This window comes from Falco rusticolus, chromosome 1 (assembly GCF_015220075.1).
Source record: "Falco rusticolus isolate bFalRus1 chromosome 1, bFalRus1.pri, whole genome shotgun sequence".
Lineage (NCBI taxonomy): Eukaryota > Metazoa > Chordata > Aves > Falconiformes > Falconidae > Falco > Falco rusticolus.
Genome location: NC_051187.1, coordinates 89,593,993 through 89,619,100, shown reverse-complemented (window position 1 = coordinate 89,619,100; position 25,108 = coordinate 89,593,993). Strand labels below are relative to the sequence as shown.

Genomic DNA, 25,108 nt, shown 5'->3' with positions numbered 1-25,108 from the left:
GATGTGTAAATATTAGCATATGCTTTCATGAAGTTAATCTTCAAACATGACATCATTAAAAGAAAACATTTTATAACACTTCTTATACAATGATAGCAAATATTTTTGCTTTTGTAATTAATTTTTTTCACCGTTTTTAGTTTATTAAGTGTCACAAGGATTTTTATTAAACTGTAGAAACTAGAAACTGGAGTGATTTAATTTCTTGGGTTTTTTCTAAATTGTATATAATATTGGATATTAATACATGTGAGTAAAAGGTAAATTCAACTGGAAAAGTACATGAATTCCAGAAATATACTGTATTAATGTGACTGTGATAAGTGGAAATATTTATTTGTTACTTTCCTGCTCCTTCAAAGCTCTTAGTTACAAGCTACAGTAGTTGGTGAACAGTTGTCTCTTTCACATAAAGATTATGTTTTGGGAGAAGAGGCAGTAATAGAGAGTAAGAAGTATTGATGTCACTTTACATGAGCTAGTAAATATATTTTATTAGCACATCTTTGGGATCTGACAGCCTTTTATGGAAGCTAGTTCAGTATATCTTCAGAGATTCTGAAACTTCAGGAAAAGTGAGCAGTGTAATCCAATACTGTTTGTATGAATATCTAACAAAAAATTAGTTCCAGTCTAAAGCTGCTGATAGCAGAGTACTGGAGATTTTGGCCATGAAGCTTACAGCTGCGTCAGAACCAGCTCTTATTAAACTACTTAGAACTGACCCTGCTGGTTGTTTTCTTTTTTTGACAGGTTCATATTGGTACTACGGGGCTAATTGTGACTCCACCCCCTAGCAGCCCAGTCACAACAGGGCCTTCATTTACCTTCCCATCAGAAGTTACCTACCAAGCTGCTCTTGGTGTAAGTACTGTTTAAGAAAACTCAGCCTTCATATTTATCTTTTGTCTGTTCAGTCTTTTTTGTTTCTCAGGTTCTGATATACTGATTTGAAATTATGATTATCTAGGGGATAGACAATGGTATAAATTGGACTACAGAAAAAGCATTCTTGAAACAAAAATGTTTGCATCCTGTCATGCATATCCATGTCTCCAACTTCGCTGTCATGTCTCTGTAGTAAACACACTTCTTTCCAGAACAGTGTTTCTTTTCAACATGAGTAGGAAAGATTATGCTGGGGAGGTGGGTAGGTTAGGGGAAACAAGCAAGACCTTACAAAAAAACATCAACTTGAGACCACAGCTGCCAGATATTTCTGTCTTACTTAATGTCAGTATTATCAGGATTTTTTTAAATAAGTTTCGAAACCCTGCTTTCTCCTAATTAAATAAGATTATTTTAGTTGTGTGTATCTAGCATGTCTAAAGTTCTTGGAGATCAATATGAAAAACTATTGCAAATGGCCATCTTTCATAGGAAGGAATATATTGCAGTGTTGTTCGCTTCGGACAAAGTCAATGACATTGCATTCAAAAAGTGCAAGATTTCATTCCAAAACCAACTGAAGTTCTTTATTTTGCTATGCTTCTGGTAGAGAATCTCTGGAATATCCTCTATCATACTGCACTTATCAGAGCCTGACCTTAACTGAAGTAAAGATTGTGGATAATATCAGAGATCTTCAAGGGAACTTAGTGAGCCTTTATTTTGATCATGGGAATTGCCAAATCTTATTCTTGGTTTGAGTCCAAAATTGTGCTTAACCCTGACCTTTAGGGGAGGGGCACAGCTGAATAATAAATCTTCACTTAGTTTAAAAAAACAACAAAACAACCCCCCCCCCAAAACCCAAGGCTGTTGATCTTGTTTAGGTGTCTAATTATTCTTGCAGTCTTTAAAGCAAGTAAAACATGATGAATAGCCTTGCTGCTAAATGCACCTGGGTTTGTTTTCAACATTTGGCACTTGGATGATTTTACACATTTGTCTGCAAAATCCAAGGCAGAATTGTCTGTCGTCTTTTATCAATGTTTTGTTAAGTAAATGCTTAGGTGTGGCTCAGTTGCAGCAGAGAGGTTGCATTTTGACAGCTTTCTTTGGGACTTTTAAGTTATGTTTTTCAGTCCTTAAAATTACGATGCTGTTATTTTCTGAATTATCTCAATACTTCTTTCTGAAATGGTAAGCACATGGTAAGTGCATGCCAGAACCAGGTATAGTACTGCACAGTCTTTTTCAGTCACAACTATATTGATAGTATGACCCTTTTATCCTGTTAGTCTGATGTTTAGATCTTGCGAATTTGCATCCATTCATTTGGTCTGACTGTAGCACAAAGTTTATGTTCAGCTACATATCCACCATGATCCCACAAATATTCGTCATTAGTGATGTAGTAATTACTGTCCTGCAAGTAAATGTATGTCACATTCTTTGTTCTTCAGACAGATGACCTTAATATTGACAATTTTACATACAGTGTGCTTTTGCCCTGTCTTACTGAGTAACACAGGTTGTGCTATAACAATGCTGTGTCCTTTTATTGTTAACAACTCCTTCAATCTGTGGATCACCTGTGCAGTCCTACTGTTAAATGTATGCTAATCTGGAACCAATTAATAATCTCCTTGTATTTAGAGTCATATTTTACTGTCACAGGGTGGTTGAAGTTGGAAGGGATCTCTGGAGGTCATCTAGTCTAACCTCCCTGTACAAGCAAGGCTGCCTAGAACCAGTTGCCCAGGATGGTGTCGAGATAGCTTTTGAATATCTCCAAGGATGGAGACTCCACAAAATCTCTGGGCAACCTGTGCCAGTGCTCAGTCACCTTCACAGTGAAAAACTGTTTCCTGATATTCAGATGGAACCTCCTGTGTTTCAATTTGTGTTTCACTGGGCACCACTGTAAAAAGCATGGCTCCATCTTTGTATCTTCTCTTTGGGTACTTACATACATTGCTGTGATCCCCCTGAGCTTTCTCTAGGCCAAACAGTCCCACCTCTCTCAGCCTTTCCTCACAGGAGAGATGCTTCAGTCCCTTAATTATCTTAGTAGGCCTTTGTTGGACTCTCCAGTATGTCCATGTCTCTCTTGTACTGGGGAGCCCAGAACTGGACACAGTACTCCAGGTTTGGCCTCATCAGTGCTGAGGAGAGGGAAAGGATCACTTCCCTTGACCTGCTAGCAAGACTACGCCTAATGAAGCCCAGGATACCGTTACCCTTCTTTGCCACAAGGCTCATTTTTGCCTTTGCCTCATTGTTGGCTCATGTTCTTTGTGTCTACCAGGAAGGACCCCCAGGTCCTTTTTTTGCATATGATGTATACCTCTAATACTAGAAACAATTAGCTGCTTATATGTATCCATGTAATCTTTTATACTTTGTTCATCCTGTCCTTCAGAAAATACCTGTGAGAACTGAGCAAATAAAATCATTGTTGGTATCATCTGTGCTCTTAGGCAGAATACAAGTCTAGCTAACATACAGGCTGCAGACATTTAGTAATTGATTTGATTCATTGCTGAGATACGTTTTGGAGAGGATAGGGTAGGCAGGATTCAAAGCACCGTTTCAAAAGTTCTGTCGGAAGTTGCGTTTTTTCTCCTCTCAGAAGAAAACACTTCTGTTTGTTATTAAGAATCAGTAGTTCTTTCTTTGGTGCCAACATGGAAAAATACTTTATTTTGGTGCTGGTGCAAAGTCATTAAACCACCTCCAGTGCTTTAGTTGCATAAGCTTGTTCAAAAGCAGCCTCACCATTGGTACCCACAGGAATTAAATTAACAGTGCTAAATGCAGCATGGAGTGAAACTCCTGCCCCATGATTGTCCTGTATCCTGGAGTGCTACTTTCTCTTTGTGATAACCATGTTCCTGGTTATGTTTCCAATTAGGCATATAATTCCTATGGAGAATCTGAATTATTCTCTGCCACCTCTTTAAAAGTCAATAACCTTCTGTACATAATGTTCTGTTTCTTCTTGACTTGTTTTCAACATGACTAAAATACAAACTGGCAGCTCAGTTTAGAGTCAGGTGGTTCCTGTGTTTTTTTACTATAGTGGATATTAGATAATGATGCAGTTTATAGTCACAGACTGTGAAGCGTCTTTTACGTCACTTTTTCTCTTGCTTTGTATTTCTTGTTGTAATTTTAGAAATGTGCACAACGGTTCTGACAGAGCAAGAGAGAAAGTGATGATCTTGTGTCTCTGGATGTTTCCCTTCTGGAAATACCCTCCCTGACATTCTGAGCTTTAATTTCAAAGTACAGAACAATTGTGATTGTGTGATTTAATACATCAGAAGTGGTTGGCTTGAGTTCTTTTACTCTTGTATTTTTTTTTTTGCTTTTGTAAGTATAAACTCCTGCATTTCTCTAATCTTCTCCCTTTAACTTTTTCTTCATTTCTCAACACTAAGCAAATGACAGAGTTGGATTGGAACAGGGAGAGTTTCTCTTTAGCATGAAGATGGTTTCATTGTATCTTCTTCCTGTCAATCATTTTGGAGTTTATAACACTATTTAAAAGTAAATGTTTTAGTTGATTTACAGTTATTGTGAGCAAGCTATTTATACAACTTCTTTTACTTCATGCCAAACTCAGAATAAGGGGAAAGAAGACATCAGAGAGGATGAGCATGATTCCCCATCAGTGAAGAAGAGAAGGATATATTCCTTTACAGTAATCCTGAGTTTACACATCTTTGCTACATTTATCTGTCCTGACTGTAGAAGCAAAGAAAACCTAGTGTCTTCTCTTACCTTTTGTAAGAAAGATGGGTGTTTTATTGGTAAGAGAAGATATTATGAGCTGTCCTGTTCAGTAGCAAGTTTCTCTAAGATAGTTGAGATTAATTCCTAGCCCAAATAAGCCTGTGAGTCTTTTGTCCGTGTATATGTATAGGATCACTTTTTAGTTTGTTGTTGGGGTTTTTTAATAATTACTATGGTGGTTCAAAAAATACCGATTGTATTAATTTTATTTTGTCCGTAATAATCTTTTGTAGATGTTATTTGGTACCAAACATTGTATGAAGTAAGTAATTAACAAATTTGCAGCCAAAATTGACACAAATACAACTTAGGAATGAGAGTGCTTTTGTCCAGTGACCATACACCTTATCTGCTGCTTCTGTCACTTAAAATTTAGTTTGTATTCAGAAAATGTGATGATTTATTGGAAACTTTTATCTTACAGCAGCATTTCTTTAGCCAGCCACATTAATTCTTGTTTTGTGTTTTGAGGTTTGATTTTTTGAAAATGAAGAAGCTATGAACTGAGACAAACTTTTCACAACTGAAGCTTTTGACTGTGATATTACCACTTACACTGTTCTCTGGGGCTTCAAACCACAACTTTGCCCTTAACGGGCATTAATTGATCTGCTTTTCTTGGCTACTGGCATTTTTGAACCTTGTAGCTGCTTAGTATATTTGAAGTTCTTCATAAAATATAAATAGCAGATGTCAAGTTCAATAGTTGTGGGGTAAAAATATGCACATACAATTACGTAAGGCTCATTTAATTGGGAGGAAATTCTTGGATGTAATTTATAAGGTAGTTATCTAATGGAGGGGATCTAGTTGCTATAGATTTTGCTGAAAAAACTCTTAAAGGAAGTATGTGATTTGAACCATGATATGGGAAAAACAGAGACAAAATACACCACAACAAAGTTAGTTACGTTCAAAAAGAGCAGCAGAAAAACAGAATTTAGCAATAACAGATACCTTCCTTTCATTCTGCCTTTACAGTCTCTTGAGAAGTTAAAAGTGTTTTGGATTGCAATCAATCTAGATATCCATATTGCTACTTTTGCAGATTGAATATGTTGACTTTGCAATGGTGTCATGGTAGGTGCACTTAAGTAGCAGAAATAGGTGGTCTGTGTTGGGATGGCGCACATTCAGTTACGTGCTGAAGATTTAAAAAATGAAAAAAATCCATGTTTTTTCTGGTCGTGTTCTCTTGCACACACGCATGCGCACACGCACACACGCACACACACTCTCTCTCTCTCTCTCTCTCTCTCTCTCTGCCCCTCTGTTAAATTATATAAGGTACTCTGAATTACTGTTAATGAGGCACAAGCTGTGAAGGTTATAGTATACTGATAACATTTAGCTCTCTTTTATGTAGTTCCAGCTGATTCAATAGTGTTAGTCAGGAGGAGGTTTAAATAAGAACTGTCTGAATTTTAACCAACAAAAATTCAAATCAGCTTTTGTTGGGAAGAGGAAGCCGCTGAAAGAAACAGTGAGGTTTTGTGTGAGAGGCCTGTTCTTGGTAACATATATTTATAGTTCAGGAATTTTGTTAAACATGAGCCTTAATTTGTTAGCCTTCAGGGGATTTTGCAAGTCATATATTTTTTCCTAGACCTTGTGAGTGTGAAGACAGTTAAGGAATGTTTTTTTTCCACTGCTATGCCTTTTGTTATTCTTTGGGTAAGCTCATTATTGATCTTCAGTTGACTGATAAGGGAAAGGAGCCTAATTATATTTAAACTTAGTAAGATGTATGTGTTTCTAGAGTATGGGTACAGGTACTATTTAATGTTTTAAAATATATTATCAAATTATGTAATGTTTCATCTTCCAATTAATAAAAATAGTTTATCACTTATTTGCTCTTTTGTATGGTTAAAAGTATACCTGGCTGAAAAGGTATTTCCGCCCCTCAGCTACCTAAAATAAAAATACTCTCAATTATTTACATAAGCACATTTTATTAAATCACATGGGATTTGCATATATCCTTTCACAGAATGTTGAGTATGGGAACCATCGAAACTAGGTTGTGCGCTTGAAGTAGGTCTGTTTCTCGATAGCTAGAAAAATGGTTACATGCCAGAAAACTTCTTGAAAACTTGGCCAGAGCATTTGGATCTGTTTTATCAAGTTGTAGCAGTGCAAGCTGAAGAGCCTTAGTTCTTTAAAGCCTATCAGGTAGTTTCTTTAGATTTCTAGGTACTTGCCAAGTCTTGAGGCATTTAATTGGGCTGTGGCTCACTGCAGGTTTCATTACCATAGTAATAGACATGGGGAGGGGAGCAGAACCTGAATAAGGCAGAATCAAATGGAGCTGGGAGGGTGCCTTTATTGCAGCTAAAAATTCGATGTATGTTGTGTGTTCAAATGAATAAAATACAATGCCCAGCATTTGTATCTTTAGAGACGCAGGAAGTGTGGAATTGTGACAACCTTGATATTGTGCATTGATATAGGTTTAATTTTAAAGATTTCCAGCTATTCATCTCCTAATGTGGATTTGCAGGTTCTACTATGTATGAAGGAATCTAGATGCCTAAAAAAAGATTTGAATTTATATTCTATAGACAGGGTGCCTAAAAGTTAGATGCTCACATTCAGCTTGGATTCAGCTAAGACTTTTGTTGAAGCTGACTGGGAGGGGGAAATAATGTCTGCTGTAAAGCAACTGAGAGAGAAATGTTGGTATTTCAATATGAATTAGCAAGGTATTTTAAAAAGAGTGTATAATAGATGGGGATTTAGAATGTGAAGCAAATGCAATTGCCGTTCTTGTAAATACCTATTAATATCAGAGCTCACAATGAAGTTTCTCTAGCAGGTCATGTTTGCTTTGTGTTGGATACAGAAGGCCTGTTCTTAAGAAATTGTTAACGTATGATCAGAAAAAAAGCTTTAAATAAACCAGGAACATTTCACAATATACCATGCAATTTATATCATAACTAAGCATAAGAATTTTGACTGAAAAATTGTGAGTTAATCAGTTTTCTCTACATTTGAAAGCTTTCAGCCATGCAGTTCTTTACTGTGTCATGACAGCATAAGACTAGTTGAGAGAGCCGTCTTTTTATTAACTCTTTCACCAGGTGCAGCGAGGTAACAATCACAGTGAGCTTATTTTCCTTACAGATTTTTCTTTAGAAAAAAAACCCCACCTTTGGAATTAGGCTGTTGGAGGGGAATTAAAATTATTTTCAATTATATGTTTTCCAAACTGATAATGTAATGCTGTGCATTTATACCCTGATGTATTGGAAGAGCCAGGCCGTACTTCAGGACATTTTGTTAATTTATATTTTTGGTTTGTGGTTTTTAGACCTGAAGTGGTGTGGATTAGAGTTTGTTTCAGTATTAAAGGATTGCATTAAGTTGAAGATCATGTTTGAATTTAATACAGTTTTACATTTTCAATGCTGGATGGTTTTTGTTACTCTTTTTGTGTGCATTGTAACACAAATAATTATTTTTGGAAGGGGGGAAGGAAAAGTTCTCCTTTTGTGAGAGACTTTTCCCAGGAGTGTCAGTACACAAGGTCCTAAAGAATTGTCTGAGGCTTTACAGAGCAGAAGGTAACAATTGCTCTATTGATTCTCAAAAGGCATCGAAGCCTGTGGGCAGGACCCCCATTACGAACTGCCTGTAAAGGAACTGTGCCTTTTTATTGGGGTGTTTGTTAAAGATTAACAATCTTGATAATACTGAATTTCAAAAGCTAACTCTTTTAAACTAGAAGAATAGGAGAAAGTGGTAACAATAGCTCAGTGACAATGGTCTCATATTGTGCTGGCTTTTATAACGTACATCAAAAGAAAATTTCCCCTAGAACGGGTGGTTTGGGGTGCACTGCTGCTGAATTGTATATTATGTTTCAGCTTCAGGTTACAAAAACAATCATGTTTTGAAGTACAGTCAGCAGTAGGATGCAAAATCTACCTCCTGGAAGGCTTCTGATTTTTGTCGAGTCCTATCCTAAAGATGTTATAATTAGAAACAATGCTTTCTGTTTTTCCTGTGCTGAGAAATTGCTTGTCATATGCTTAATTAGCTGCCAAGACGTCAAGATTTTAAACTGGAAAAGGAGAAAGAGACAAACCTAACTCTTCAGTTATATCGTACTGGTAGGTAAAGGAATAGTGAACTCTGCTCTTTCTTTCACATTTCCTTGGATTATCATACTTTTTTTGTTTGTTTGTTTGTTTTTGTTTTTGCAGCTGATTCAACTCATCAAACTATTGATCATCTGTTGCTATTTTTTTTCTCATAAAATCAGACTATGAACCCCCCACTTCCGCCACCACCACCTCTCTTGTCTGCTGCAGTCGTTGCATCGGCTTCTTCTGGTCCTCAGTCTGCAGGTGTAATACAAAGGCCTACATCAGGATCCACTGACCAAATGGCACATTTACGACCACAGACTCGTCCAAGTGTGTAAGTAAAATTGAAACTCACTGCCCATCAGAAAAATGGAACAAGATCAGTAGCTTCACATGTACTTAAATCACACCAGCTGGCTTTGTTCTGCTAGAATTCCCAGAAAGCCAAGCTCACAACTCAGGACAAAAGCAACAAAACATACATAAAGGTGATAGCCCTAAACAACTTTCATACTGAGGGTTATTTATATCTTAGGTAAATATAGTCAGCTGTTACTGTATATACAAAGGACGCACTTCAAAGATATAAAATATATATTTATCATGCAGAAGATGAATGAATCTTTGAGGTAGCAATGAAGATTGTGTAACTTGCAAATGGCAAATACTGGAGTGAATTTATTCAGTGTTTTCTGTTATGTATGGTATGCAAAAGCTATTCCCATATGGAATAACTTATGCCAAAACATAGAAAGTGCTATATTTCATTTAGACTGTTACATTAGTACATCATTGTCAGACAGCTTGTGTAAGTTGCAATTGAAATTTGACTGAAGATTCTACAGTTCACTTAATTAATGGGTGGTAGTTTGGAATGAAGGCAGAAAGCTGGTAGTATTATATCTTCACACTTGTAATACAGGCAAATGTGCGTCATCCTTCTGGGCAAAAATATTTTGTACATTAACATGTGCTGCTGACAACATCTTTTTTCTTGGAAACTTATTTGTGTGCAGCTTGGAGAATAAGAACGATAAAAAAAAATAAAATTCAGGAGTGGCTGAACCATCTAACAGGGCACGTTTGAATAATGCAAGGAATGCCTTTGTTCTCTGTCTTTATTTTTGTCTTCCCACCAGGTTTCCTCCCACTCCAAAAGAGCGCTCTTCTTGTATAGCAGGTGCATCTGGATTTGGGCAGTTTCTTTGGTGTCAAGCATTTTAGCACTGCTTCTTATGGATTATTGTGCTTAGTGTAGTTAATCAAGTTCCCATCTCATTTATTCCCATCCTCCATCTTCAAAGGGTTGCTCTATAAGAGATTACTAATGAAATTTGGAATGATTTAACTAAAAGGGACGTTAATGAACACCAATTAAAGCACGTCAGTTGCTTTCCCATAGAGTTTCAGTATGTAGCTTTGTAGATCACCCCTAAATCACATATCACTGAAGCCTTTTGTTGCCAGTGTGTCATGTTGCCTTTAAAGCATATTTTGGACTTGGTTTGCCAGGTACCTATATTGCCTTTAAAGCATTTTTGCAGATAATGTAAAGTTTTCTGCGTGGACAGCAAGGAACAAAAATACAATGCAAAAAGGAGCAGCATACAGTTAATGCTATTGTTGCTGTGCACAAAAGACATTTTTGACAAAAGAATGTTTTGTAAAGCTACTTTTTTTACCCTTGGGGTTCCAAGGGGAGTGGGAAAAAATGGCATTAGAAGTAGTTGTGCATCCTTTTTCAAAAAAGGGGATGTTCTACTGGTCTACCCTAATTGGCTGCCTCTTGCGAAAAATATATTCTTTTGGGGAAAATGTGATTTATTAGAATGCTATTTCCTATAGGTCTGGGTCCATAATTATATAAACATGTTTATATAAGCAGTTTAAATAGGTTTCTTGTGTTCAAACTGTGGCAGAAAATAGAACACTGTGGTGGTTAAAACAGTATCACATTTTAATGTGATTCCAGGAAACTGTGCAATCTTATATGAAGACTTCCCTAGGAATATTCCAGCATGCAACTGCAGGAGCTTCAGTTTTATTTTTGCTTTTTTTTTTCCTAAGAATGTTTTTTTTAAAAGGAAAAACTGCAAAATGTTTCTGAACTCTCAGTATGGTTTCAGATGCACTGTATTATACATTAATCTTGCTTAGAAGGAAAAAAGGGAAATTAGCTTTACAAGTGAGTAACTGGTAGCTACTTTATCCATAGACTTCAAGTTCTAGTAACATATGTTTTGACACTGAAGTTGCACAGGGAGGTTCCAATTTTGCAATATGAAAACTAGTTCTGATACTGATCTTTCATTCCCAACTAGCAGGATTTATCTGGGCTCCCCATTCTTCCTCAAAAAAAAGAAGTTGCCATGTCACAAAGCGTGAGAGATACTAGAAGCTGGTGTAGGGAGAGAGAAGTGGGGTATGGTGGGGTCTATAGTTGATAATGATAGACTCATTTAGGTTGGAAAAATCATAAAGTCCAACCATATGAGATCATAAAGTCCAACCATTAACCCAGGACTGCAAAGTCCATCACTAAACCATGTCCCTAAGCACTGCGTCAATGTGTTTTTTAAATACCTCCGGGGATGGGGATTCCGCCACCTCCCTGGGCAGCCTGTCCCAACACTCAACCACCCTTGCAGTAAAGAAATTTTTCTTAATGTCCAATTGAAACCTCTCCTGGCGCAGCTTGAGGCCGTTTCCTCTTGTCCCATCATGTGTTACCTGGGAGAACAGACCTACCCACACCTGCCTACAACCTCCTTTCAGGTAGTTGTAGAGAGATAAATAGGTGTAGATAAACACCTATTTAATGAAGTTCATTAACTTAATTAAGAAAATAGTTTTATTAGAAGTATTGTACATTACATTTAAGTGCAGTTAGGAGGATATTCTTAATGGTCATTGTTTCCTTTAATGTTGCCATAACTTCTGTTTTAATATGGTAACAGTATGATAAATCAACTAACACATAACCCTTTCTGCCTTGCCTTCTTATCTCTGACTGAACTGTCAGAAAACACAAGTGACATTTTCGGTTGATTTAGCTTTATCAGTTGCATCTACTTTCCTGTTTGTTAGGTATATTGCTATATACCCTTATACTCCTCGAAAAGAAGATGAACTGGAACTGCGGAAGGGAGAAATGTTCTTAGTGTTTGAACGCTGTCAAGATGGCTGGTTCAAGGGAACTTCCATGCATACAAGCAAGATCGGTGTGTTTCCTGGAAATTACGTGGCTCCAGTTACAAGGTATACTTTTATACAAGCGTCTAAACAGTTCATCTACTTTCCAGTTCAAAATGATTCTGTTCTTTTATTTAATGCTAAAATTGGATAATAAAGAGCTGTGAGTTTAGTAACTAGCTCATTTTTCAGTTGTGTTTTACTTTTTTGCTTTTATTTTTGGCAGGACAGTGACAAGTGCATCACAAACAAAAGTTCCCATGTCTACTGCTGGCCAAACGGGACGAGTGGTGACTATGGTCAGTCCTTCCACTGCTAGTGGAACATCTCAGAAGCTCCAGGGAAATGGTGTGGCAGTGAACTCCAGCACAGTACCCACAGCTGTGGTCTCTGCAGCACATATCCAGACTAGTGCGCAAACCAAGGTCCTTATGCACGTGACAGGACAAATGACAGTCAACCAGGCTCGCAATGCAGTTAGAACAGGTAAAAAGAAAAAAAAAAAAGAAGCCTTTATGTGTGGTAGACAACCTGTAAGGTCTGTCTGGGCAAGTGGCTGGAGTCAGGGTATGTGTAAATATGTGTTGGGTTTTATTTAAGGCATTTTTAACATAGTTTTTTTAGTTGTATGCTTACTGTAATGACAATATATCTCTCTGGATTGCTGAATCTTTTATTCTCCTCTAAGCAACTCTGTGTACGTACATACTCCTACTGTTGGGAATTTATATGCCAAGCACTTAAGGTGGACCTTTTTTTATTCCAGCAGTATATGGGATGGGGACATTCTTTGAGCTTCCCTACTCATATGCAATTCATATAGTAATAAAAGTGATAAGAACATCTGAGTCATAGCTTATTTTTTCATGTTAACTGCGTAATAGCTACAGATTGCTCTAATTTAGTATTCACTTTTAAATTATCTCCTAACATCTTTGAAGACCTTTAGCATTCATTCCTTCTTCTTTTTCAGGTCTCTGGCTCAGGGTTGGTCCTTAGGCATTCCAGTTTGTTCTCTAACCTTGACTGCAACTTCTTTCAGCTTTGACTCTGAAACACTAAAGCTATACTGGCTTCAAGACCTACATGATCTATTTCATAAAATCCTGTATTTCTGACAGGTATAACTGCCTTTACTGTCCGGGGCAGGCCACATCATAGTGAAACATGCCTTCTTGTTATTTAAACCCACATCCAAAAAGGTTGATAGTGGTGTTTTCAAGAGTTTTTGTTTACCAAATCCATGCACTCCTCTGTGGATTTGCCAGGCTAGGAAAATACCACACAACTGGAGCCTGATGTGTTCCAGTTGCTCCTAGGGCCACAAAAGAAAAGGAAAAAAACCCACTCCATTTCAAACTCTCCCAGTGTTCCCCCTTTCAGCCTTGAACTGGGGGCCTAAGATCTCTTGGCTGAGAGAGTCATGACAAAGGTTTTCTTTAATCGCAAGATTCTTACTGGCAGAGCAGAAGAAAAGCAAAAGATGCAAATGTTATTATCTGTTATCCCCTTAAGGATGATTGTTTCTTATGGTCTCAAAATCCAGGATTTAGCTCACTCCCTCTTCAGTGTCACGCATCTCCTAAAACACCCTGTGCATCTTCAGATGTCAGCACCAGGTTTGCTTTTGGAGGTCAGATACATCTTTATGTATTTCATTTCTTTAATTGGCTCCATCTTTCTCCAGTCTGATCTTAGGCTGGAACAGATGTGATAGTCCTCTGTAACAACTTTATTCTTTACCTTTAAATAAAAATAACCAGGTGCTATTGGCAGCTGGTAAGAGAAACTAAGCAAAGCATCTGTACTATCCTGCCTCTCAGGCATAGGTGGTTTCTACTCTAAATCCTTTTGAGCTGCTTAGAAGTTTGCAAGTGACAGCACAAAGGAGGGAGCTCCTATGGGCTCCAGAGGCCTTTCTGTCCCCGCATCTCTGCTCCACTGGCAAGATAAATGAGCTCTTACGGTTCCATTCAGCTGGCAAATACAACATATTTCCCACCAACTTTTCAAGTCCCAAATGGAAAAATCAAAGGGGCTGCACTCTCTCCAGAGAATTCAACGTTGGATTGTGGTGTAAAGGTGTACTGTTCCGTCACAAATACAGATCTGTCCCTTATGAGGGCCTGAAAACTGAAGCAATAACAGCTGCTTTATGGTCAAATGTTACAGAGAACTTTGTAGTCAGCATCTGAAATGTGATCATCTTGAGCTTTCCCTAGCACCTGTGCGGAGTGTTACCCTCTCGATGAGGCTTCGCAGTTCAGTGCTGCATTTTGTAGGACTGTTCTTCAGTTCCAGTTTAGCTCAGGACATTGAAGACCCTTCTTCAAATGATCCTGGCGAGACATTGCTTGACATCACCCTTGCTGAGAGGGTATGCATTCTTTGATTGAAAGGAACTGAGAAGAAAATGTATATTCTGCCTATTTCATTAAATGATGAACTGTGTGAAAATAGGGTGACTTGAAACATTTTTCCTATGGATTCCTCAGGGATAAGAAAACAAAACCAGAAAGCCATTCCACGCTTGTACTCCATTGACTGCATGTAAGTATAGATGTATCTTGAAGAATAGCAGCTACTTGTAAGAAAACTGACTTTGTCTGACGAGCAAAAGACAGCGTGAATAATTGTTTTTTACAAAAAAATCTTGCTGGACTCTCCTTATCTTCCTTTTTCAAATGTTTATGGTACTCAAGCATTAGGAAGGGTCTGCTGCAGGGGAAGAGGTGATGTACCAGAAAATACACATAGCATTTAATGGTGCTTTCTTTTTGAAGGAATTTGTGTTGCTTATCATAGGGATTGTAATTGGATCTAATACTGTATGATTGTTATATCAAATTTGTGAACTTTGTCAGTCTTCTCTAATATAATGTTGATGCAATCTAACCAAATTATCAGGGGAATTTGTGGAGAGCAGAATAAAGAGAGCAAGTGCTGGAGGCTTGATTCCAGGATATCACTTATAACAAGCCCGAAACTCTAATTGGTATCTGCAAAATCAGTGAATGGATACATTTGAGATATACATGCACCAAGCTAGAGAGATGACCCCTTCTTAGATGCTAAGTTTCAGGTTGTTTGAAGAAAAGAGAGTGTGCAGCACTGGGATGCTGCATTTCGCCTTATTATTTGGTTAAGATGTCTGCACTTCATACCACCCAGTGGTGCAGATACCCAAGTTGTTCAAATGATCTGAAAGCATGTGTGGTTGACCATATAACTGTAATAGCAATGTTGCTTCTTGGAAAGGATAAATTAGTTCATGCAGAACTCTGTGCTTTGCAGCTAGGCTGCAGCCCTGGTTAGTATATTCAGCCCTGTGCTATTCTCCAACTTCCAGTGTAGATGTTCCTTTTATTTCACAGGGGTGTGAGTAAATCCACTTCTATATTTAAACTTCCCAAGAGACAATAGCTTACGTTTTCAGAGAAACCACTCATAGCAGTAATTGCCCCTGTACTTATTGTTTGAAAGACTCACTAAATCTGTTGTGGATTTTCTGAATAGTTTAGGCAAAACAATCCAATTATATTTTTAGCAGCTTCTATAAGGAGTGTTTCTTCCTACTTTGTTTTATGTGCCCTGACAACTACACAGCATATTAAAAGGAACAAAAAAGTTCCAGGCAGTATTTAGTTAGCACTTATGAACTAAAATGTAATCTTCACTTTACATCTCCGTATCTGAAGCGTTTTACTTAGCAGTTCGGATTTCTCCCCAGTGCTGTTATTCTTCTGCTGTATACTGGTGCAAGTAGGGTAGCATATGCTAGTTTATTCTGGTGAGATAAATTTAGCGCTATGTAAGATGTCATTATAGTAATATATGTTATGAAGGTGGGAAGGAAGCTCCTTATGACTGATTAGCTGTAACACGGTGACTGTACCTCACTTTGTGTCTTGTGAAAAGATGAACTCTCTCACATTTTGTTCTTTGTTACAGTTGCCACACACAGTCAAGAAAGACCTACGGCAGCAGTCACACCTATACAAGCACAGAGTCCAACATGCCTTATTCCTGCAGCTGTGATCATTCCTCACCACTCTGCTGCCTCCCAGCAGCTCCAGCCCCAGCTTCCAAATACTGCTGCTTATGTCACAGCTGTGAATGTGAACCGCTCAACTATACCAATGGCGTGTGCAGCAGCTTCTTTGAATTCTCCCAACATTGCTGCTTCATCTTTGGAGGGAGATATTAGTGGAAGAACTGTAAACACTCACCCTGGAGCTCCTGCATCTCCAGAGAGTGCTTTAGCAGCTGGTGGAAATGCTGCTGTCAGTAAAACAGACAAGGATGGCAAGGTGGGTAGAAAGTAAAATCATTCCCTTGAATTCTCCCATTTTCTTCATGCAAACTTGTAAGGGATCCATATTTTTTTTCTTACATTTGCTGAAGAGCAGCATTGTAAGGTTTTTAAGACGGAGCCTGAAACTCAGGCAGCCATTTTGTGACTACAGCTATGGGCAAATTTATTCTTGGCCATATAAGAATAATTTAGAATCCATAAAATACAGAACAGACCTTGGAGAAGGGTTGAAATAGGGTAGCAGGTTCATGCCTTAAGCCGGAGAAACAAAATGTGAATGGGTAGAGTTCAGAAGAACTGTTAGTTGGATTGCTGGAATTTTAGGTATTTTGTTCTTGTTTACCTGCAGTCAGTTTCCTGAATACTTTAGAAAGTTGTATTGTTAGCAGATGTTATCAGTAAGTATCTGTAAACTAAGAAGCCTATGATGCCAGCTCTCTCCCCCCCAAAAAAACCCACTTGAAACACAAACAAACAATAAAAAAACCCCAACCCATGAACTTGCAAGAACATAAGTTCAATCTAATGTAATAAACCTAATATTTAGTGAAAATCAGTATTCTTTACGTTACCTTCCTTATTAGGCAGACATACAGAGAGTTTATGAAAAACACATTACCAGCAATGTTTATTGGACAAAGGAAAAAAAAGCACATAACTCTGTCTTTTATAAATGTAGATCAGTAGAGTCTGTAGTGATTCTGCTTTCCTTCCTTCTATTTGAAGTATTTTTCTCTGTGTCTAATCTCATTCTCACTGTCCTACAAGCCGTATAATGGTTATATTGTAGGCAGAAACATTCCCCCAACTTTCTAACTGGTTTTGTTTTACAATTGTGATGTAGTCAGAAATATTTTTTCTCCTTTTGACACTTTCTTTACATCTCAAGTGTTTTAGAATTTACCTTTAGTACTCTTTAGCCACAAGCATTCCTTAATGAAGTTTATGTAGGTTTTAATCATACTCTGTACACTAATCTCACCCACTTTTTAATTTATTTTTTTTATTATTGTTGAGTGGAGGTATCTAGTTATCTAGTACTTAGTTTTAAAATTACTTCAGCCATAGCCACCGAAATCAGACTGAGGTGCTTTTAGGCAGGGCTTTTAGAAAAACTCACAATTTTAAGTTTAAAGATGATAATGTATTTGGACTGTTAATTTCTTTGCATTTCTCTCTTCTTTTTTTTCTTTTTTTATTTTTTTCCCCCATTTGGTAGACAGCAGATCTTTGCTGAAATAGCTTTAATTTATTGGAGACTTGGAAGAAGGACCAAGGATTTTTCATTCACAGTTCACCAATTTCACTGCATCCCAGGCTATAATAAAAAACTCACATTGCTCATGCTTTTTTCTTTCTGTAGTTAAATAACTTATTTTTGTCTCCAGGGCTTATAATCTGGCACCTCTTATAAGCACCAAATTTACTCAGTCAAAGGGTTGGTAAGAACATGACTGCCACGCCCCCTTAAAAAAAAGACAAAAAACACAAAAGCTACTTAAATAATTCTCTTCAGGGTAAGTAATAGTCTTCAGGGATTCCTGTCTGGACAAGCAAAAAGAATGTTTACAATTCTTCCCTCTAGCAGAGCAGCAAAACACAATACATTCCCCTTGTGGCAAATTTCTGTTAAATCATGAAGGTCTTCCCTTACTGAGGGAGGATAAATAAAAGACACTTATCTAAACAGCAGCCTCCCGGGCAGACTTTTTTCCCTGCTTGGTTTGAAATGACTCTTTATGCCTTCCTAGAAACTTCCATATTAACAAAATGTTTTACTGCTTAGATTCCCACAGTGGGAATCTAACTTCTCACTCCTTTTTCTAGACAACCTTTTGGGCCACTGCCATTGGCTTTTAAGGTAAGCCTTAGCTTAACTAACTAAGCAAAAGGACTTAGCGGGTTTATGGTCTAAATGACTTACTGGTTTTCTCTTTAGAATTTTAATAATTATCTGTCTCTTTTATAATTTTCATAATTATCTTTTGTAGTTTGTACAGTCTTAAATATGTCCTCATAATTTACTGAGTCCTGTCTGATCACAATGTCATCTGTCAGAATGAAATGTTCAACTCTTGATGGGAGACTTCTGTTCTAAAATGAGGCACTGCTTTTTGTTTACAGAAAGAAAAAAAAGGTTTGCTGAAATTGCTTTCTGGAGCGTCCACGAAACGCAAGCCACGATTGTCACCTCCAGCATCACCAACACTGGAGGCTGAGCAAGCAGCCGCAGAGTTAGCCCTGCAAGGTGCAGTTGGGCCAGAGCTTCCATCAGCAGGTGGTCACAGCAAAGCTGGATCCTGTCCCACAGACAGTGAGGTCTCTGGGCTGGCACAGGAGACACTGCATCGGAAAACAAGTTCCCTGGATTCTTCTATTCCAATAGCGCCACCGCCTCGGCAGCCTTGCTCATCCCTGGGTCCAGTCCTGAATGAATCCAGGCCTCTTGTCTGTGAAAGGTAAATCATCCCATGCAGCTAGACTCAGGCAAACCAAGAAAAAAAATCAACTTTCTGACACCTGCAGTGTATATTAGACTGCTTCAAAAAGCTGAGATTTTTATAGCAAGATGAAACTTACTTTGTTAACAATGGTTTATATGCTTATCAACTAATGCTTATGTTTATATTTGCTTACTTTTTGTGTTACTTTGAGGTTTTGTTATGAATAGACATTCAAATAAGGTGATCACGGTTTTGGTGTGAGTACTGAGGTAGATAAAATAGGCTTCCTGTTTTGCAAAATATGAACGCATTATATTCTTGCATTCAGCTTAGTCCTTTAAGGTTATTAGCAATGTAAAACTGCCAACCTACATATATGGTGAATGAGATCCTTATCTATGAGTAGGCTTAATACGTGATTTCTTGAGCTGTTGCAAAGATACTTTTACTACCTAAATGCCCCATTACTGTGCGCTCCACATAGCAAGCTCTAGGGCAGCCTCTGTGTCCTGGCAAATAAGTCTGAAAAACATGTAGTTGTCTGGACTCTAAAACTGCCAGGCAGTTGCTTTAAAGTTCTGTCACTTTTCTTTTGCGTCCATCTATTACTTTCAAATATCAAAGTCCTCAGTAGATTGCACGTACTATGAAGGAAGTCACAGTTTTCTAACCACTGTCTCTTTTTTATTATTCCTGGTAGTAGATAACCAATATGAAGAGTATCCTAGGATTTGTTTTGCTGTAGCTACAGGATTGTGTGGCCTACAGGAAAAAACAGTGGAGTTAGAATGTTTTAAGAGCTCAAGGACTGAACTGATTCATGCTGACTGTATTGTAGACTTCGTTCTGATACTACTAACTCATGGTGCGTGGGTGTACTGTTGTATTTCCAGAGGCCCATTGATCTTGTTACATCCATGTGTTAAGAGCCAGACAGCAGATAAGTTTCGACTTTGTCTTTTATTTTACTTCTGTTATACCTTTAATGCTTTTTAAAACATTATTACTGTTTCTATGCAGTTTCCTTGCAGGAAATTTCTATTTCATACTGAATTTCAGAAGTAGATTTACATTTATAGATGGAACATAAAACTTCAAAGACTTTCCTTTAAGAATAACATCATTTATTTCACATTGTCATCAGTCTGTTTGGCGCAGTAATATGTTTCTGTGCTTTGAATGTGAAAATAATTCCAAATTCATTCTGGCATGACCAGTGGGTATTTGTGTAAAGCTATTTGCATCCTCACGAAAAGTAGTTTTTTCCACTTCCATGGTGGAAATATTTCTTCTCAGAACTGCTTAAAGAAAGCGATGCTATATATTTTTGTTTATCTAGTAATAACACACACTCAAACTTTTTAATACATCTCTGTATCTTTACTATTATTTAAGTGAGAATACGTACCAGAGAAATACTACCACAAGATCATTCTCTTTGGTACTCATGCAGAATTGTTACATTTTGGTCAGTGTATTTAAATAAATTTTCATTTGGGTTCCCTTTGTCCTTTTCTGGTCAAGGTTGGGGTTTTTTTTTCTGTAGATGTGCTTTTGCCACATTTCCATTTCCTTAAAACAAATTGCTTAAAATATGTTGCTTAATAATACTTACTGCTTACCTTGTACTCAATATCTTGAAAGTAATTTATAAGCATTGATTAACCTTCATTAGTCTTGAAGGAGGGGTCAGTAAGAAACATACTGATGATGCAGTAGGATCTTCAGTGAAAACCTGGAGTTGAAAAGAAAAATATTCATGAGGATAAGCTCAACAAAAAGCTGAAGAACAGAGAAATCTGCTGATACTATTCTGCTCTTACATATCACAATTGCAATCACAGGCTACAATGATTGGAGAAAGAAACATTACTCTCTGTTCTGACTCTGGCTTTGCAGTGTAATCGTTAGTGTTCAAGTTTTATTTTCAAAAGCGACTAGAGGACTTAGGTGTCAGGTTCTGCTGATTATTCTGAATGGAATAGGAGCAAAAGTAGCTGGCTGAACCCTGGAAAGCACTTGAAAATGTTCCTGTTTTGGATGTGGAGTTTTCCCCAGATTCCTTCCTTCCTTTAAGATGCAATATCAAATTTTTGGTCTCATCCCACTGTTTCTCCATTTACTAGAATTGAAAGTTGACCTAGATTATGTCTTTCCTGTAGGTTCTACTGAAAATTGGAAGAAAAAATTGTGAATTTGTTTCCAATCATAAAGAATAAATGGGTGGGCATTTGATTTGTTTAATAGCAAACAAGCTCTTTGTGGCATGGATTTGCAGATGCATACTTAATACTAGTGGCCATTTCACTAAAGGAAGGGAAGATGATGACATTCCTTTCCATCTTACTGTTGCAGGTCTTCTCTGTACTTCCCATTCTTATATTCTCTCTTCTTCTGTGAACTAGGCTGGTTGATCACTGTGGTCCATGGTCTTTCATATGTTCCCTGTATGGAAGGAGCAGAGAAGTTAGAAATTTCAGCCAGGCCTTGCTTCCAGTTTGGAGAATTCCTTTCACCTCAGACTCTGTGATGGTGTTCAGTCATTTCTTCTGATTCTCCAGCCAAAACACAAGTTGTCTTAGGGTGTTGTGATTTCTTGTATTGATGCAGCGCTGACAAGGCCAAGGATCACTGTCTTTTCATTAAAAAGACAGACCCAACTCCCCACAATTCCCAGAGGGAGCTATGTTATGCTATGACTACATAGTAATTTGTTTATCTGTGGGGTTTTTTTCCATGACAAGAAGTAAGGGCATATTTCAAGCTCTTTTCATGAGCTTTCTCTTTTAGAGGGAAACATTGATTAAATAGTCTTGAAAGTTTACAGTAAGTATACAGCACTGTAATAATAAACTTCCTAGCACCGCACGATGGTGTTAAAGACCTGAAGTTTAAGCTAAATATGCATCACTGCATATCCTAAACTATGATATCAAGCCTTCATCCAGTTACAGCGAAGGACAGAAGTAATTTTGTTCCGTGATTAAAGTGACTCTTAAGTCATTTTATCCACCACAAAATGACTGGTGTAACATGTGCTTCCAGCGCACAGGCCAGCAACTTTAGAGGGCAGCAGGTTTTATCACATCTGACAGCATTTAATGCTGTTAATGAAATGCTGAGAATCAGTCTGCCCTAGATGGGTGTTGATTATCTGTAGGAGTCAAAGCACCTACTCAGCAGATAGGAGAGCTGCACAACAGCAAGGCATAGGTAAGCTGTAAAGTAAAAATTCGAAGGACAAGAAAAAGAAACTAAAGCAAGAAGCTGAATAGTAAGTATGAATTTAACTTGTGTAATAATAGTAATTCCAAATTGCTGTGTTTTCCTCAGCTAAAATTTTCTGCATGTGAGAAAAATATTGTTACCCACTTGGTGATCAGGATAACCACAGATAATCGTCCAAAAATCAACTACAAATAGCTGGGAAGAAAAGCATTATTTTGTGTCTAGTGAAACAGAAGCAATGAAGAAAGGGAGAAACACATGAATGATACACTCTTTTTCATGTTACTGAGAAGTGTGAGAAATGCCAATATTAAAAATGAAAAGTAGAATGGAGAAAAGTGAAGACAGACAACCATCACAGTCACCACCCTGCTGCTAAAATAAAAATTTTAAAAATCACAAATACAAGTGCAGAAGCACTGTGGGATGCAGCCAGACATATTGGGAATACCAGGAAAGAACTGATGGCAAATGTAGTGGCTGCTTCTGGGAAGCTAAAATACTTTTGTTTTTATAATACTAATATTTTAACACTAGCTGATTAAAAAGAATTAGGATAATATTTTGAAAAGTGGTGAAAAATACTGTAAGACAGTCAAAGAAAATAGAAGGAAGAAAACATACTGTACAGCTTAGATGCATGTAAAATATTATAGATTATGTGACTACAAAAGATCTGCAAATTTGACCTTCAGACACTGAAAACAGCTGCAAATACTGAATAGGGTGATAAACAAGGAAGTGTTTTGCAAGATTCAAATGTGGGAATGAACGTGTTTTTCCAAAACATAGGTTACATTTAGTAAATGTGACTATTTTTCTCCAGGGACCTGGCAATGAACTTTTGAGCTGAAACATAAGCTTTTTACTCTGCATGAAATTGGTAGTTTTGGCAGTATATTGTAGCTGATTAAATAGATAATGGAAAAATATTTTCTGTTCCATAGCTGATCGGAGGTGATCTGAATAGACAGCTGTGTGAATGTGTGGTGAGTCTAGACCTGATCACCTCTATTTGGGCAAATAGAATTTGTATAATGTGGCATAAAATTTGATAGCTTGTCGTAACAAGAGAAGAAGGAGATGTGATGTAAAGACGCAAAGCGTAATGGGTTTCTTCTCATTAAACATTGGAAAATATAGTAAATTTTAACATCAGTGGTATTGTGTTTTGGTTTAGGCATTAGGTTACAAGATGGATATCAAAGTAGTCTGGAAGCTAAAAGTCAGTGAGAACTACTCAATTACTGCAGAGCTGAGGGAGTTCAAAACTATAGGGAAAACTCAGGAGAATGGTATTTATGCACAAGTTGGTGATCCTTTAGGGAGGGCACAGGGAAGATGGGTTTTTGAAAAGCTGTTGGTTTTAACGCTTGGCAGGCAGGAGCAGAAGGTAGGGAAAGAACAAACTAGTCTGTCAGTTCAGGAGAGTGCAGAGGTTACTGACGGACAGCTTTGGAAACTGAAACCAGGCATATTTCAAGTCCAGTGTTTACAGCTCATCATTTGACAGAATGCAAGGTAAGCAAGGCAGGTATTCTTTCTTGAAATCCATTTTTTAACGGTCTTCCTTTCGGATAAAACTAGTGCTATGTGTATGTTACATAGTGTGCTGGTTAATTTTCAGCCTGAAAGCAGCGTGTTTATTACAATAGTGAAAGTTCTTCATAGCTTTATTGCAATTCTTTATCCTTTACTATCTTGTCCTGCCTCAGTAGAGGCTATTGTTTTATCTCATGTAGGTTTACAGTCTTGCTTAATCTTACAGTCTATTAAAAATGTTTGCTTCTTATGTCCTAAGTCAGCATTAATACCCAAGTTGCCCACAGAAGTTAGTGCAGGCATCTGCCATGCTGCCTAGGTTGGGTGAGGAGCATTCTGAACCTGTACACTAATAAATTTAATAATTGGCTTGGTAACTTCTGTGAAGCATGAGACTAATTCCAGTGCTCTGGAATATGGGGTATGTCATAACTGAAACAAAGTCATAGTTTATGAGTCACTAATAAGTAACATTTGATAACTGATTAAATCCTAATATGATTTGCTGTACAAAGATTTCCCAAGAGACTTCAATTATTTACACAGTGCTGCTACTCTTTTCTGAATACTTTTAACTATATGGACAGCCGTCATTTTTGGTTTATATGTTCTTAAGCAAAATGTACTACTATACTACAGTATCTTTCTCCATTTCGTTATTAACTTGTATTATTACATGTTTATTGAGCTATAGCTGGTATTCCATCCTTTACTAGAAGTATCCTGTTATTTTTTCTTTTCATCAGGTTGTTAATGTATCATGATCTATTAAGATAATAAATTATTATAAGATTATTAAGATAATTATCTTAATCTATTAAGTATTAAGTAATCTTCATGAGTGCAAAATGTTCTGATTTTAACTGGAAATTAGATTTTGTCCAGCTGGTCTTGTAGCACTGCATTTAAGGCTCTTAACCTTAGAAGCTTTTGGCTTCTACAGTCAGCCATGGATTCTACTTGTTTTCAAGTTGCAAACATTATTGGTTATGTAACTAGAAACTGATTTATAATATCCATCAGAAATCTTGATCAAGAAGATGACACAATTGTCTACGGAGCTGTAACACTTAAAATTTAGGTTGATGTGAACTCAGACCGGGGTAGAAGAGATTGAGTAGTGTTATGCACATTGAAAAATAGAAGAGTGTAGCCTCTTTTTAATGCGCTTATATTTAAGAGGTGTGAAATATTATATTTACTGTGAAAAACTTAAAAAACCACACTTCTTATTTCTATCAGGTGCCTAAGAAAATTGTAGAGTTGAACACTTTGAGAAGTGTTTATTTTTAATATAATAATACATAAATTGTTCAGCTGTGTCCATTCTATCCTGAGAAGTTTCTAAGACAAATGAAAATAATATCCAAACCCAGTGCAAATAATAGGTTTTGCTTCTTTTTGTTCTGTGCGTTTCCTGAAGAGTCTTCCCTGGGATACTATCATATTAAGCATACAGTTGTAATATTATGCACAGTTACTGCTGTGAATGCTTTGATTATTGTTGAGTCATGCTGACTGGAAGGGTCTGTGTATTTATATCCAAATAGATGTTTACAATTTTGTCCCGTTATTTAACCATCATATGTATTTTTACAGGAATTTTGGTG

The 25,108-nt window shown here is 37.2% G+C and overlaps 1 protein-coding gene across 1 annotated transcript in view; it reads left to right on the top strand.

Annotated features, from left to right (window-relative positions):
* The window catches only part of SH3RF1 (SH3 domain containing ring finger 1), a 91,262-nt gene that overhangs the window by 63,185 nt on the left and 2,969 nt on the right, over positions 1-25,108 (top strand). Inside the window, 6 exon segments of the mRNA XM_037389553.1 lie at positions 754-864; positions 8,954-9,111; positions 11,865-12,035; positions 12,196-12,455; positions 15,921-16,279; positions 18,409-18,743. Of these exon segments, the coding sequence (XP_037245450.1) occupies positions 754-864; positions 8,954-9,111; positions 11,865-12,035; positions 12,196-12,455; positions 15,921-16,279; positions 18,409-18,743 (1,394 nt within the window).